Raw genomic sequence first — 15,421 nt, 5'->3', positions numbered from 1 at the left:
GGACCTGAAGGTTTTTCCACTTGAATAACTTTGGGAAAAGGAATTTTTTCCCCACGATTTGGGGGCTGGGAGAAGGGGAATGAGCGGGATCATTACAGCAATGAGAGCAAGCAGCACTTTTCAGTTGCTTTTCCATCCCGTGGCTCCAAACCTCTGGATTTGAGGCGTTTTCCCTGGAATCTGGCACAGCCCAGGAATGACCCAGCTGGCTCTGGAGTGCAATGTCTAAGATTTCGTCCAGAACTAAATTGGGCGAAGGAAATGGGGATGCAGCCAATGGAATTCCGAGTCTCGCCAGCTGGAAAACAACGGGTTTGGCCTCCCCTTTGTGTCTGGGTTTGGGCTGGAGCTTTATGGTAAAGACCTCAAATCCTCCACCCCATAAGGAACCAATAAATCCCAAAAAGGGGTGGGAGTGTCTCTATTGCAGCTTTTCTTCTCTTAAAGAATTCCTGAAATCCTCGTTTTCCATCTGGGAAAAATCACCTGGAAAGGTGTGGCCAGAGCATAAAAAGCCAAGCCTGGATATTTCACTGATGCTAAGGAAAAACAAAGGGCTGCGATTGCTTTTGTCCTCCAGGCTCCCAGAGGTTCTGTTGGAAAAGGACAGAGTCAGAAATACGGGAAATAAGGGTCTGATGTGGGAATTTTTTCCTCTCTGCTTTAGCAAATCCGGCAGGGAAGGGATTCACGTGCCAGAGCTGGGATCTCATCCTTGCAAACTCAGAAAAAAACCCAGAGAAACTGAAATCGTTGAGGAATTTTCTGCTTGAATCCACTTAGGAAAAAACCACAGCACCCAAACTGCAAAAAAAAAACCACCTCCAAAATATCAGGGATTAGTGAATGAACTTTATCCCTGGATCCACTTGGAGCTGAGGAAAAAAACACAGCACCCAAACTGAAAAAAAAAACCCCAAAATATCAGGGATTAGTAAATGAACTTCTGTTAAACAGCACCATTTCAAGAATTAAATCTTATTTAATATTTAATATTAACTAAGAGCATGGTGTGGACAGGCAAAAAAAAATTATAGCCTAAAAACCCTCTAAAAAAGGAGAAATAAACACAAAAATTTAGTATTTAATATTAACTAATAGCATGGTGTGAACAGGCAAAATAAAAGAGTTAAAGCCTGAAAACCCCCTAAAAAAGGAGAATTAAACACAAAAATATAATATTTATTATTAAATAATAGCATGGTGTGGACAGGAAAAAAAAAGTAAAAGCCTAAAAACCCCCTAAAAAAGGAGAATTAAACACAAAAAGGGGGTTTGAGGGTCCTCCAAAGCAGCTCAGCAGCAGCAAACTCTCAAAGGAATGTGGAAACTGGGCTGGTTTAAAACATTTAAAACGAATTTTAATGAATATTTTTATTCGAATAACTTCCAAATTGCAGCTCCAACAGAGCTCTGTCATCACTAAAAGCCTCTTTCAGTGCTTGAACACTTTTTTAAATGCTCAGAAAACAGGAATTGCACCTTTGCTCCTGCCAAGAGGCCAAAGTGCTGCAGTGGGAGGGCACCAGAATTGAAACTTGAACTTCAGAGTCTGCAGCTGCAGGGGGAGGCTGCTCCTCCTCTCACCTCCATCCGTGTCTGGACTCGAATTGATAACGTGGGGACCGAGATAAAAATCCAAAATGATTTCTTTTTTCCTTATGGAGAGGATGAAGTTGACTCGTTGGGAAAGGGAAAAGGGTCCAACTCGAGATAAAAATCCGCTCCTTGTTCCACGAGTGACTCGTGAGCCGTGGATTTTCCAGCTTCAGGCTGGCCAGGATGAGGCCACAACTGGTTTTCCATCATCGGGATGATGATAAAAGAATATTCCAGAATATTGCAGATATTGCAGAAATAGTGGGAAAGATCTTTGATCATGATTCCACTCGTGCTCTCCTTGGGAAGGGAAAAGAGCTGAGAATTCCCAAGCCAAAAACTTCATCTTTCTCCCACAAAAAGCCTCGTTTTTTTAGCCCCTTGCATTCCCAGCAGGAATTCTGCGGCTACGGCCATGCCCAAAGGAATGGGTGATCCCAAAGCCCTCACACACAGGCAGGGACCTCCTAAATCAAAAAAAAAAAATTAAAAACAAAATCCAGGAATTTCTGGATCCCTGGAAGTGTCCAAGGCCAGGCTGGACAGGGCTTGGAGCAGCCTGGAATAGTGGGAGGTGCTGAGGTTGGAACTGGATGAGCTTGAAAATCCCTTTCAATCCAAATTATCCCGTGATTTTTATGACCTTAAATGAATCCCAAATCGTTTCCCAGTGGTCCCTGCTGCCACTTCCTCCCTAAGATTTAATTCCCAACCACAATTACGGGAGTGCAGGGAAAGAAACTTCCAGACAAATAATTTAATTGCCAGGTATCCATCAGGTGAAAAACTTCCTTAAATAACAAAACCCACTTTGCATTTGCCTTGAACTTTTCACTTTTGAGTTCTCGCCCTTAGCCGGGGCTGTAAAGAAAGGAAATATCTCCACATTGCTTCCTTTCAAAGTTGAATTTCTGAGCCCAAACCCATCCTTGTCTTTCATTTCTCGCAGAAGAGGAAGCGCCGAGAGAAGGACGATGACGTCGTCAGCCTGAACAGCCTCGACTTTAAGGTACTGAAAATCACTTTACAGCATCCCCTGCGTTGTGTAATCCCCTCCTTTGGCAATTTCTGCCGGCGGCTGGCAAACGCTGGATTTGTTTGGCTGTGTTTGCGTTGCAGCAGCTGCTCGGGGCCGTGCCCAGCTGTGTTTGCTCTCACAAACACCTCTGGGGTGGGCTGAGCCCTGCTCTGACACCGCTGCTGCTCCTGCCTCAATCCTCACAATTGCAATTCCTGGATGGTGTGTGAAATAAATGTGCTTTACTCCCCAAAACCAGCGTTTCCAAGGGCCAGGAAGCCAAAGTGTGCAAAGCCTCTTCAAATGTTGTTTTTGTTTGATTTCAGTGCCCTGGGTGGGGGTGAGAACGAGCTGGACTGGCTGGGTGGGAAACTGTCCTTAAAGCTGGGGATTAAAGGGATTTACAGAGCTGAGGTGAAGCTTTTCCTGCTTTTCTGAAGGAGAAACTCCTTCCTGCTGTTCGCCTGGCCTGAGCTCCCTTCTCTGGAGAGGGGAAGGAAGAGAAAAAGGAGTTTTCCTGTGTAACACCTCTTTAGTTGAGGCTTAACTAAGTGGGGTTTAAGGTTTATTAGACTGAGATTAAAAGCAATTTGCTAGTGGGGTATTTCCTGTGTGACCTCATGACCAGAGCATCCTGCTTGATGTCACCTCATTTGCATTTATGAATTATTCATCAGCCTCCCCTTCACCTGGCATTGCTGGATGCTTTCCATGGGTGCCCAGGCCAAAACTGGAATTTGACCTCTCCAGCCTGGATCTGTTCCAGGTCGGACCATCCCTGAAATTCCAGGATGGGAGGAGAGCAAAAAACAGGCAGTGACCCTCTGAACCTGTTTTTTTTCCTCCCAAAAACCTTCTCATTCCCCCAAAAACCTTCTCATTCCCCCAAAAACCTTCTCATTCCTCCCCAAAACCTTCTCATTCCTCCCCAAAAACCTTCTCATTCCTCCCAAAAACCCTCTGAACCTGGTTTTTTTTCTAGGATTGTTTTGTTCCTGAGGGAATTCTGGGTTCAGATGGGAATGTTCAGACAAGAAAATCTGTCCTCAGGGAAGAGGATTTTCTTATTTTCTTTATTTTTTTTTAATTGGACAACCTTTTCATGTGGAGAAAAAAATTCCCTGAGTTATGGTTTCTCCCACAAAGCAGTCGTGAAACTAAAATATCAACAGTCATTCTAACAGAAATCTTCCAAGGGAAAAAGGGAAATCCCTGGGCTTAAAGTTCAGCTTTTCTTTCACCCGACTTTTCAACTTGTTCCTTAAAAGGGGTCAGGCTCTGCTGGACTCGTGGGATTTTGAGGCACACCCAGCAAACAGCCTCCAATTTTTTATTAAAATACATGAATGGTGCTGATGGAATTGTGATTTCCAGGCTTTCTCATCCCAACTCTCCAGGTTTTTTTAAACTTTCAAAAGCACCGCGGTCAAATATTCCTGTCAGCCTTCCCAATCCATCAGCAGCACTTGTGAGCCTCATTGAGCTGTGTCCAAATTGTTCTTTCCTCTGTCTGTGCTTAATCAGGATGAACCCAAAACCTAAAGTTTGGCTTCATCCCAGCTGAAATAAAGTCCCAGGAGAAAATCCCAATAATTCAATAATATTCTGAGCAGACCATAGATTTTTTTAGCCCCAGATAAACTGATTTTTCGGGGTTTTTCTCTCTAACTCTGCAGCAAAAAATGGGATTTCAGCTCCGCAGTCTCTCCCCCAGCAGATTTAGCTCAGCTGACGAGCTGATGTTTTATCCTCCCACTTGTGATGGTGGAAGAGTTTTGCCAAAAGAATTCATTCACAGCCTTCCCAGCCATAATTGTGCTGATAAAACTCATCCCAAATTTGCCACCCTACCCAAAATGCTTTTAAAATGAAGGTGAGGGGAAGGGATCGTTGGATTTTCAGTTAATTGGGATCTGTTCTTCTGAAAAGCTTCAGCAATCCTTTAATGCTTTTTAGAGCTGCCATACCCAGATTATTCTATACGCTGGGAATGTGGGAGGTGGAGTGGCCAGGGAAATCATCCATGCCTTTATTTTGATTGATTTATTTGCTTTTTTACTCAAAACCCAACCAGATCCAGCAGATCTTGGAGGCTTCTGCTTTGAGGTGCAACCTAAAACCTTCCAACCATTCCCAAAATCTGAGTGGGAAGTTCCAACCTTCCCCTCAGCCTCTTCTCTTGTGCCTTCTTTGGGGAGAAAATAAGGAATTTTCTCTTGGGATCAAGCCTGGAGCTGTACTAGGATGTAATTGATAATTGACTATAGACAGAAACATGGGAACGCAGGACAGGAATCTCAGGTTTTCCTACTTTAAAGCTCAATTATTTCTGCATTTCAGGTTAAGTTTGGGACTGTTGGCGATTCCAAATCGCCCCCAGGGCGGTGTGAGGTGTGGCTGAGTCAGGGAGGAAGCAGGAGGGTGTTTTTGAAGGGGTGTGTGTGGATCCTGATGGTTGTTAGCAACTAAATAAATACCAGGCAGTGTCTGACGGGGAGAGACTCAATTTCACCCGAGGCAAAACGAAGCCAGGCTGAGTAATGAGCAAAAATCCGTCTGGATGAGGTTTTCTCTTGCAGGGTTGTCCTTGTAAGGCTTTAGGGATTCCTGCAAGGTCTTAGCGAGGATCCTTTTTCTGACCCCCCCCTCCCCAAGCTGTGTCTCCTCCAAGTGTCCCTCACATTTGGGAGGGGGATTTCAGCCCAAACCAGCCCTGGAGTTGGCCAAGTTTGGGCAGCAGAATCATGGAATGGTTTGGGTTGGAAGGGACCTTAAATCCATCTCATCCCAATGCCCTAGCAGGGAAAAAGGAAAAGGATGTGAGGATCAAGCTGATGGGGACAACAGCTGCAGGCAAGGCAGAAAACACTGATTTAATTTTATTTATCATGTGAAAAATTGCTTGAAAAAGGAGAGGAGAGGGGGAGAAAATCCTTGTGTGTGGATTCTTGCCACTCCAGACCACTTGAAGTGTCATTCCATGGACAGAATCCTCCCAAAAATCTTGTCATTCCTCCCAAAACCTTGTCATTCCTCCCCAAAACTTATTAATTCCTCCAAAACCTTGTCGTTCCCCAAAAACCTTCACATTCCCCCCAAAAACCTTCACATTCCTCCCAAAAACCTTCTCATTCCTCCCAAAAACCTCCTCCTTCCCCCAAAAACCTTCTCATTCCTCCCCAAAACCTTCTCATTCCTCCCCAAAACCTTTTCATTCCTCCCCAAAACCTTCTCATTCCCCCAAAAACCTTCTCATTCCTCCCAAAAACCATCTCCTTCCCCCAAAAACCTCCTCCTTCCCCCAAAAACCTTCTCATTCCCCCAAAAACCTCCTCCTTCCCCCAAAAACCTTCTCATTCCTCCCAAAAACCTTCTCATTCCTCCCAAAAACCATCTCCTTCCCCCAAAAACCTCCTCCTTCCCCCAAAAACCTCCTCCTTCCCTCAAAAACCTCCTCCTTCCCCCAAAAACCTTCTCATTCCCCCAAAACCTTCTCATTCCTCCCAAAAAACCTTGGCTTCAGGCAGGGATAACCCAGCCTAAAAATCCTTCCCAAACAATCCAAGAAGAGATCTCCTCTTACTCAAACATCCCCCCAAGCTCTAAAGAAACAACCAAACCAGTTCTTCCCTCCTCCCTCCCTCTTCCCGAAGGACTTTTATGGGAATTTTCTTGGCGTGTCTGATTCCTGCAGGAACGTGCCTGTGCATAAGTTACAAATCTGTGTTTGAAAATAGACTTTGATCCCAACAGCATCAGCTCCAACAAACAACCCTTGGCACGGGAGCTGGACTCGACTGGAGCTTCTTGCTCCATTAATCCCTGGAAAAAAAAAAGAGATGTTGTGTTTAATGATATCCCTGGATTGGCTGATCCATGTTTGCTGCTCTCTCATTCATATTCATAAGATGGAAATTGCTTTTCTGCCCCGAGCAGGGAAGGTCGAGGCAACTCATTGCAAAATGTTCAAAGGTGGATTTTACCTTTCCTCCAGAGAATTCCAAAACGTTCAAGGATGGATTTCAGGAAAATCAGAGTTGATTTTTTTGTGGCTGTTTAAAGGAGTTGAGTGGCAGCTAATTATAGTCACCATCCCAAATAAACGCTGGATTCCGGAGCGGCTCCTAAAGTTTTGGGATGACCCCAATGGTCTCTGGTTGGGTCATCGCCTACTTTTGCTCATTTTCCAGAATCCTGCTCTGAATTTGGCTTGGAATATAAATATCCAGGAGTGGAATGTTAAACACAGCTCATGGCCAGTAAACAACCTCGTGTAGGGGTCCCACTGAACATGTATGGGAAAAGCCTGGAGTGGAAAATCCTATTTATCCCGTCCTCGAGTCTTCTGCGTCTTCCACTAAATATATCCCAGTAAAAATAGCGGGAAAGTGCGGCTTTAGGTGCATGGCAGTGCCCAGGAAATGGGATTTCAAACTGGGCATGGAAAGGAATATGGGGATGCACTGGATGCTTTCGTTCTCCCCGAGACTTGCAGCCGCCGACGGGATTAAAACGTGGCAGGTCCTTGCTTTGAGGGAATTGAATCCAGATGTCAGGCACATCCCAGGATCTGGGAAAACTGGGAAAGCTGCCCACTGAGGAATACCCTCCTGCCTGCAGGCTCTGTAGTGCCCCAGCTCAAATCTCCTCCTCCCCAGCCAGGGGTACAACTGAGCTCTTTGATTCCTGGTTCCTGTCCCTCTGCAGGGTTAGGGATCAAATGGAGCAATCCCAGAGTTTCCTGGGAATGCTTGGGATTGGTAGCATGGCCAGACCAGGGTGCCATAAGGATTCTCCATTTGATGATAGGCTGAAAATCCCAATCCTGCTGGGATTTTTATGGCTGCTGTGGCTCCATCACATCATTTCCTTGAGTTTTTCCAAGAGAAAAGGCAGGATCAGCTCATGTGTGTCCACCCTGGACACAGGTGCTGGGGACATTTTCAGCTGTTGGGGACAACATTCCTGCACGACCACACTTGGCAGCCCCTGGCACGAGCCAGATGCCAGGTGTCACCTCAACAAGTGAGTGTTTTTATCCCAGAAAACTTCCATCAGCCTGGAATCGCACACGGGAATTTGGGTGCGCGTTTTCTTCGGGATTCATCTCTCGTTAATCTAAAATTAACTGGATGATGCGTTGGGGCTGAAATAACCAAATGGCACGGCAATACCCCAGGGAGGAGTTTTATTTGGTGGCAGCCCTTCCAGGAATAATTTCCAGGAGCAGGGAATGTCACAGGTACAAGGCTGCCCAGGATTCAAGGAAAACAGCTCTGTGGGAATGAAATCCCAGCCTAAAAATAAGAGGAAAACAACGAGGATTGGGTGGTTCCCTGTCACTCCAACTCTTCCCTGCTCCCTGATTTGATAACAGGATAGGAGCCACTGAGGGATTTTGCTCCTGGAAGTGAAAATCTCCATGTGAATCCAGGGCAGGAATGCTATGGATGCCCCCTGGCAGGAGAGCAGAAGAACTGGTCTGGTATCCATGGCCTGCCCAGCTGCGTTCCTGAGGCTCCAGAGAGGCTGGAGGGGCAGGGAAGGCAGGGAAGAGGTTGGAGGCAGGGCAGAGGGGGAAGGGAGCACTGGGAAGGCACAGGGAGATGTCTTGGATAGAAGGATGCGTGCTGAGTTGGAGGGAAGCTGGAATTGCAGCGCAGGGTTTCTAGGGAAATCCTTCAATCTGGTGTGTTGCTCCTGCTGCCCAAGGCACAATTCTCCTTCCTTTTCCCGTATTTTGGCTTCTGTCAGAGGGTTCCCACGTTCCACAGCCTTGTTCGGGATGGGTTTGCATCCAAATGACCTTGAGTAACTTAAAGATATTCCCTGTTCCATGGCAGAAGTGGAGCAGGTGAGGAACGTGGAGGTATCGGAGCGTGCCCGGAGCTGCTTCGTGGCCACACAGGGCATCCCGAGGACGTGATCCTGGGAAAGGGTCACTGTGCCTGTCCATGGTCACATTCCAACCTGGCTGGCTACAGGCTTCTCCAGGTTTATTGCCATCCCTGTGAGTTCATCTCCAGCCCTTGGGATGGGTTTATGGTGATCCTCTCTACCACTCGGGATGCATTTATGGTGATCATCTCCTTTACTCAGGGTGGATTTATGATGATCATGTCCACCACTCAGGATGGATTTATGGTGTTTATCTTCATCATTGGGGATGGGTTTTTGCAATAATTCCATCCCTTGGGATGGGTTTATGGTCATTATCTCCATCACTCAGGATGGATTTGTGGCCATCATCTCCACGACTTAGGATGGATTTTTGGTGGTTATCTTCATCACTTGGAATGGATTTTTGGCAATCATTCCCATCCCTTGGGATGGGTTTATGGTGATCGTCTCCACCACTCAGGATGGATTTACGGTGCTCATCTCCATCCTCTGGGATGGGTTTATGGTGATCATCTCCATCCTCTGGGATGGGTTTATGGTGATCATCTCCATCCCTTGGGATGGATTTATGGTGCTCATGTCCATCCTTTGGGATGAGTTTATGGTGCTCATCTCCAGCACTCAGAATGGATTTTTCCCCAAATGCCGTTGATGACCTGTACAGATACAGCTGCCACACAGAAGCCATCCCATTCCAAACTGGGCCAGCTGGGAACTGCTGCCCTTAGGGAATTTGTGGCTCTAAGGCCTTGCCCACCCCTTTCTCCAAAGGAAGGGCATTTTCCAGGACAAAAATCCCTTTGCCTGGCCCAGAGCCAGCAGCCCTGGAGCTCTGTTCCATCAGGCCAGGGATGTTTCCTCACCATGACCTCACCTGGGCCTTGCATCACCACGAATTCATCACCTCCCAAAGTGTCACCAGAAAGTCAGGGATCACCTGTGGCTGAACCACGTGGGCCCTTCCCCGAGGGCTGGGGAAGGAGGACAATTTAACACCCACGTCACCAAACAGCTCAGACGGGAGCATGAGGAGCTCTGGGACATGGGACATCACGTCCTGGTGCTGCCAGAAGCGTTTCAGTGGCACCTTGGTGTGCGTGACTGTTCACGCCTCCCCTCACAGCTCCTGGGTGTTCATCCCCTATTTTTAGTTGGCCTTTTTTCCATCCCCTTGGGAAGAGATGAGCTCCCAGTGCTCCTGAATCTTTCGGCCAAGTTTAACAAGGCTCAGAGTTTGGATTTTAGGAGAAATGGGTTTGATGCTCCCTAAAAAAAAAATAATGAGACTCAGGGGAGGGTTTGGCTGCTCCTCCCCAGAGTCAGCGTCACTTTGGTGTTAAAAATAGTGGATTTCAGTAATCCAGGAAAGGATTTTTGTGTCTGAAAGAGTCACAGTCTGTCCTTTCAGCAAACGGATAGAAACTCAGTGTATCCTGAATTTCTGAGAATCCCCAATGTTCTGCTCTTGCATGGCAGAGGTTAAGTGGGTGCAGATTTGCTGAGAGAAGCAAACAAAGCCAAAAATTAAAAATTCAGGGGAGGGGACAGCAGGACTTTCCTCCTTCTCCCCCTCCTCCTCATGATTCCAAAAAATGCTGTTTGCAAACCTTCCGCTGTCCCACAGCTGGAATCCACCCCAAATTTATCTCCTCGAAGCAGCAGCTTGGTTAGAACAGGTAAGCAGCCAAATCAACTCCGTTTATTTTTACCAGCACAGGAAAGCTTTTATTTCAGAGATCTGTAGCAGTGCCAGGAATAAAAGGACTTGAACAAACAAACAGAAAATCCAAACCCTTTGCATCTCCAGCCGGGCCTGCCGGGACAGGCTCTGCTGGGAGAAGAGGGGGAGAGGCTCAGCCCAGCCCCTGGCTACCAGAGCTGTGCCAGCACAACTTTAAAGCTCAGAGCAGACTTAAAAGCACAGGTCTAGACAAGAATTATTATTTTTTTAAACATTTTGCAGCAGCAAAGGTTATATGCTCCAGCGTTGGCAGTGAGAGCCGCCGTGAGGAGGAGCTTGTCCCACCACGCTGTTAAGTGCCAGGAAAAAACACTAAAAATGGGGAAAAAAACCCAAAGAAACACATTTGCTTTGTATGAGGGAACAGCCCCCTTGCCTCCCTTGCAGCAGAGTCTCTTGGAGGTCCCGTTTTTCACAGGATCCCAGGATGGGTGAGGTTGGAAGGGATCCCAGGGAATCCCCTGGTCCCACTCCCTGCTCCAGCGGGGCCATCCCAGAGCACAGGGCCCAGGGAAGTGTCCCGGTGGCTCTGGAATATCCCCAGCGAGGACACTGCACCCCTCTCTGGTCTCTGCTCAGGGCTCGGGCACTGCCCAGGGCAGAAGTTCTGCCCCATGTCCAGGGGGAGCTCCCTGGGATCGTTCCCTGCCCGTCCCTCTGGTGCCACCCCCGGAGCAGAGCCCGCTCCGTCCTTTGGCAGCCTCCCTTTGGACATCGGGACCGTGGGCGAGGCCCCCTCAGCCGTGTCCCCTCCCGGGGCCGAACAGCCCCAGCTCCCTCAGCCTCTCCTGGGCACGGAGCTGCTCCAGCCCTAAACCATCCTCACACCCCTCCTCTGGCCCCGCTCCAGCAGCTCCAGCTCCCTCCTGTCCTGAGGAGCCCAGATGTGCCTGCCAGATCTGAGCACAGGCGCAGGAAGGTTTTTTTGGGAGAGGGTTTTTTGGGAGAGGTGTGGAAGAATTTCGGGCTCCGGGACGGTCGGGAGTGCCCCGGGCACCCGCGGGGGCGTGGCTTGGCACGGAGGGGGCGGGGTCTGTGCGCTGGGCCCGCCCCTGCGGTGAGGTTGGGCGTGCGGCGCGCGGCGGGCGCAGAGCGCGATGAGCGCGGGCTGAGGGAGGGTCGGGGGCGCCTGCGGCCATGGTGGCGCACGACGAGCTCGGCGGGCTGCTGCCCATCAAAAGGACTATCCGGGTCATCGACGCGCAGAACCAGCACTTCAGGGAGCAGGAGGTGAGCGGGAGAGGGGGAAAACCGGGATTTATTTGAGGGGAGAGTGGGGAGGGGGAATCCCCTCAGCCCCCTCAGCTTCCCGCTCTCCGCGTCTGAGGGGAGGCGGCGAGCCGGGCAGAGCGCGGGGCAGCCAGCGATTTAAAATAAATTATATATATATATATTTAAGTCCATATATATGTATACATATATTTTATATGCTTTTTTTTTTTTTAATATATGCAATATATTTAAGTTCATAGCCCCCGAAGAGTGGGACCAGGCAGCCAGAAACAATCTCGGCGCCTCACCCAGCTATTAAAAAATTATATATATGAGTTCATGTATATGTATATATCTTCTTTATATACATATATATCCATTATATATATATGGGTGTGTATTTATTTATATATGTGTATATATATATATATATTCATGGCCCCCAAAAAGTGAGCCAAAACCAGTCTCGGTGCTTCACCTGACCCCGCTTCTCCCAGGTGGTTTTTCATTAAAACTTCTCCTGTTTTCATTAAAAAATCGCCTATGTCTCTCAGCGCTCTTTCCACTGACAGGATTTTTCCTAATTAGATGCTTGTTTGCTGCTTGAACCGAAAAAAAAAACCCTCGTGGGGTTTGTCGGGCTTTTGAGGGCTGGTTTGTTTTATTGAAGTATTGTTATTTTTACCGCGTGTTGTTATGCAGATGGCAATAATTGCGCTCCTGGTAGGTGTTCCCAAGCCTCCTGCTGCGACAGGAGCAAAAGTTCAGCAGCCAGGTAGGGCCCGGCTGCCTTGGGCTGGGTTTATTGCCGAGATTAGTGGCGAGATGAGGTGGAAAAGTTAAAAAAAAAAACAAGGCGTCTCCAGACGTCGCTGGGGTTTGAGGGCTCAGCGCCGAGTCACCAACCCCTGCAAATCCTGGATTTGCAACAGCCAAACTTGGGCAATCTCATTGTGCAAAAGGGAAACCAGATGTTGGGGGGAGAAATAACATAAACCAGATCTCTGGGAGGGGAGTAAATGGCCTCTTAATTCTTAATCGCCTGAGCCAACACTTCTCACTCGGAGCCGCTTCAAGAGGCACTGGAGTTGTCAGTGGGTGTCCCTTAGTCGGGAATGGGCTGTTGGATTTGGGAGAAGTGTGGAGCCGAAGTCTGATTGTTCATCTTGAAACTCAGCAAGCCCCTTGTGTGTGAATCTTCCATCGAGGTGGTCAGGTGCTGGTGATTTCTGGCAGGAATTATTCAGGCTGCTGACTAAAATCGCCTTTTTGCTGAATTGGCTCAGTAGGAAAAGTTTGGCCGCGCGTGGTTTTGCCATTGGTCACCGAGTTCGTGCGTGCTGGTGTGGGGCCGGTGGAGGACATTGCACTCGAGTGAGGAGGGATCCTTGTAAAAACCACTAATTATTACCCAGCACGGGAGAAAGGTTGTGGGCGTGCTGCTGCTGCTGCTGCAAGAAAAGCTTGCTCAAAAGTAAAGCCCGGTTTTCTTTCGAGCAAGGTGCAATCTTTTCATGAGTTAACCTGCACTTAGAAACACTTGAAGGAATTCCAGGAGTGTGAAATCTCGCCTGGCACAAAATCAGCTTTAGTGGCTGTGCTCGTGATGTATTAATTCACTTTTAATAAAGAGTCCTCTGGAAAAAAAAATAATTCCTGATGGAACTGTTGACCCCGCTGGGGTTTTAATTATCTGGGGGTGCTGTAACACCCCTGGCTTGTTACAGAAACCTCCCACACTTTATTGTAATCTGGCTCCTGTAAGGAAGACGGCGTGGAGACAGGAGAGTCATTGTTTGCAAGTCCAGAGCTAAAAAAAACCCTCCTGAGCCCGAGTTATCCGCAGTATGAACTGCCCGGAGTCTCGGCTTACACCGGGCTGGAAGGGGAGTACATGACCCCGGGCTGGAACACAGAGCTCAGCAAAGGGGGAGCTTCCAAGCACAGGGATTTTATTTTCCTCCTCCCTGCTCTGCTTCAAACGACAGCACTCAGGAGAAGAACCAGATGCTTTTTTTTTTTTTGGCAGTCGAGCCATGTCTGAGGAGCACTCAGACACAAAGTGGGAATTTTTTTTTCTCCTTTAAGAGAGGAAAAACGGCCTTTTGCTAAGCTGAGTTCAGGAATTCCTCCTGCCAGCCCTTGGGCACGTGCATGTGTCACTTCAAGCGGGCACAGATGTGCAGGGAAGGCATTCCCACATTCCCTCATGGCCCTGGGCTCCGGCCCTGACACTGGATCTCTGCAGAGCTGCAGCGCTGACCCTTCACCAGTGACCTGTTCGAGCCTTGCCGTGGCCTGAGGTTTCTCGCTATTCATTTTCAGTGTCACGTTTTGCTTTTCCAGGCTATTTATATCCCTGGCCTTGCCAGAGCCGTGGGTGGCTTTGTGTCTGGATCTTCCCTGCCTCAGTCCTGCACTTTGTTAAGCTCCTCTTGGCCCATGTCCCTTTATCCTACTGCACTGATACGTGACTTTCTAGAAGTCAATACCTCCCTTTTCTTCCACTCAGAAACATCTGCAATAAATTAAAGCTTCCTTGTTGTCTTTGAGCCTGGCCTAACTTTCCAACCTTTTCCTGACTGTCCCTGTCTTGAGCTCAGTGAAAAAGTTCCTGCTGTCCCACTTAAACCCAGCTGAGGATCCCGTGATTCGAGGACGTTTGTACAGCTTTCCCCCATTTTTATGGTACCCTCCTAATTCTGACACTCCCCAAACGTTTCAAGCACAGCTTTGTGCTGTGCCAAGAGGTTTTTTTTCTTCCTGCACGGCTCATAAATTGTTTCTTTTCATGTTCCCCCCTGCAAGTTTGAAGGCTGAACTCAGGGTGAGCTCACCTCCTCCTCTATTGCTCAACGCCGCGTGTGGGCAGGGCCGCTCCTCGGGTCGAGTTGCTGAAATCGGATCTCGCACATACGTAGCTTTTATGCTGCCTCAGCCTCATGACTGGAATCCAGCTCCGTGTGTTCCTGTTCCCCTTTTTTTTCTGGTTTTGTTTTCAACATTTGTCACTTTTGAGCAAAGGGTTTGCCCACCAAGCTGGGCTGGGGGTGGAGACAGCGCAGAGCTCGTCCTCAGCAGCCTTCACAGTCTCTGCCTTTTGAAAGAGTAGGAATTCAATAATTAACCAATTTTAACCGAGATGAACCCAAAAGGAGGCTGCTTCCCCCTCCTGATCTGAGCTTCGTGCTGAGCAGTCTCATGAGGATGAGTCATGTCTAACCCTCTGCCAGATGTTTGGGAGCACCAGGGCAATCCTCCAGCCTTTTCCAGGCCTTAACTCCGAGGCCATCTCTTCCCAGCCCTGTGCACACCTTTCCTGCCCAGCCCTCGCCACACAATATTTTTGATGTCAAACACGTCGAGTTGCCAACAGAACTTTCAAAACTGAAGCAGCAGGAGCCTTCCAGGGGCGTTTCCTCTTTCTTGGCAGCGTTTGGGTCGGGACAGACTTGAGCTCCCGGCAGGGATTAGTGGTGGAGAAAAGCAGAAGCTCCAACTTTCGAATCTAAACAAGGTGTAAGAAAAATTACAGCGATTGCAGGAGGTGGGGAAGTGCAGCAGGAGGAGGAAACTTTGTAAACCGAAGGTTTTAAGCTTTATCTGCTCCTTGTGTGCTTGTCCCTCACAGGAATGTTCAGCTTGTGGTTGGTTGCTGCTTGTTAGAGGAGCTGCTGAGGCCGTGCTGGGCTCCCACTGCTGCTCTGCTCTCCAAAATAAAGTGGAAAAACACATTCTTTCTCCAGAGGAAAAGATGAGAAAATGGAGAAGCAGATCCCAGCTCCATCTTTAGCTGTCACAGAGTGTCAGAGAACACTTTAATCTATTTCTGTTCAAAGCATAACAGTCCCTGCTGGAGCCCTATTTTGAATTCTCACTGATGTTCTCTCACCTCTTTTAACACTGGGCAAAACCTCTGCGGTTTAATTGCAGCCTTAAAGTTCAGACAA

At 48.2% G+C, this 15,421-nt stretch overlaps 1 protein-coding gene across 3 annotated transcripts in view; it reads left to right on the top strand.

Moving 5' to 3' along the window:
• NET1 (neuroepithelial cell transforming 1) overlaps positions 1-15,421 on the top strand; it is a 46,327-nt gene that overhangs the window by 24,271 nt on the left and 6,635 nt on the right. For 2 of the 3 annotated variants that reach the window (XM_039570656.1, XM_019292252.3), the window contains exon 3: positions 2,549-2,608. In XM_039570656.1, the coding sequence (XP_039426590.1) occupies positions 2,549-2,608 (60 nt within the window). Of the gene's footprint in view, positions 1-2,548; positions 2,609-11,347; positions 11,490-15,421 lie in introns of those variants that run through there. The other variant, XM_039570657.1, reaches the window with a different exon arrangement.

The sequence above is a fragment of the Corvus cornix genome, chromosome 1A, assembly GCF_000738735.6.
Source record: "Corvus cornix cornix isolate S_Up_H32 chromosome 1A, ASM73873v5, whole genome shotgun sequence".
Lineage (NCBI taxonomy): Eukaryota > Metazoa > Chordata > Aves > Passeriformes > Corvidae > Corvus > Corvus cornix.
The sequence above is the reverse complement of the archived record's forward strand: the minus strand, read 5'-3'. Positions and strand labels throughout refer to the sequence as shown.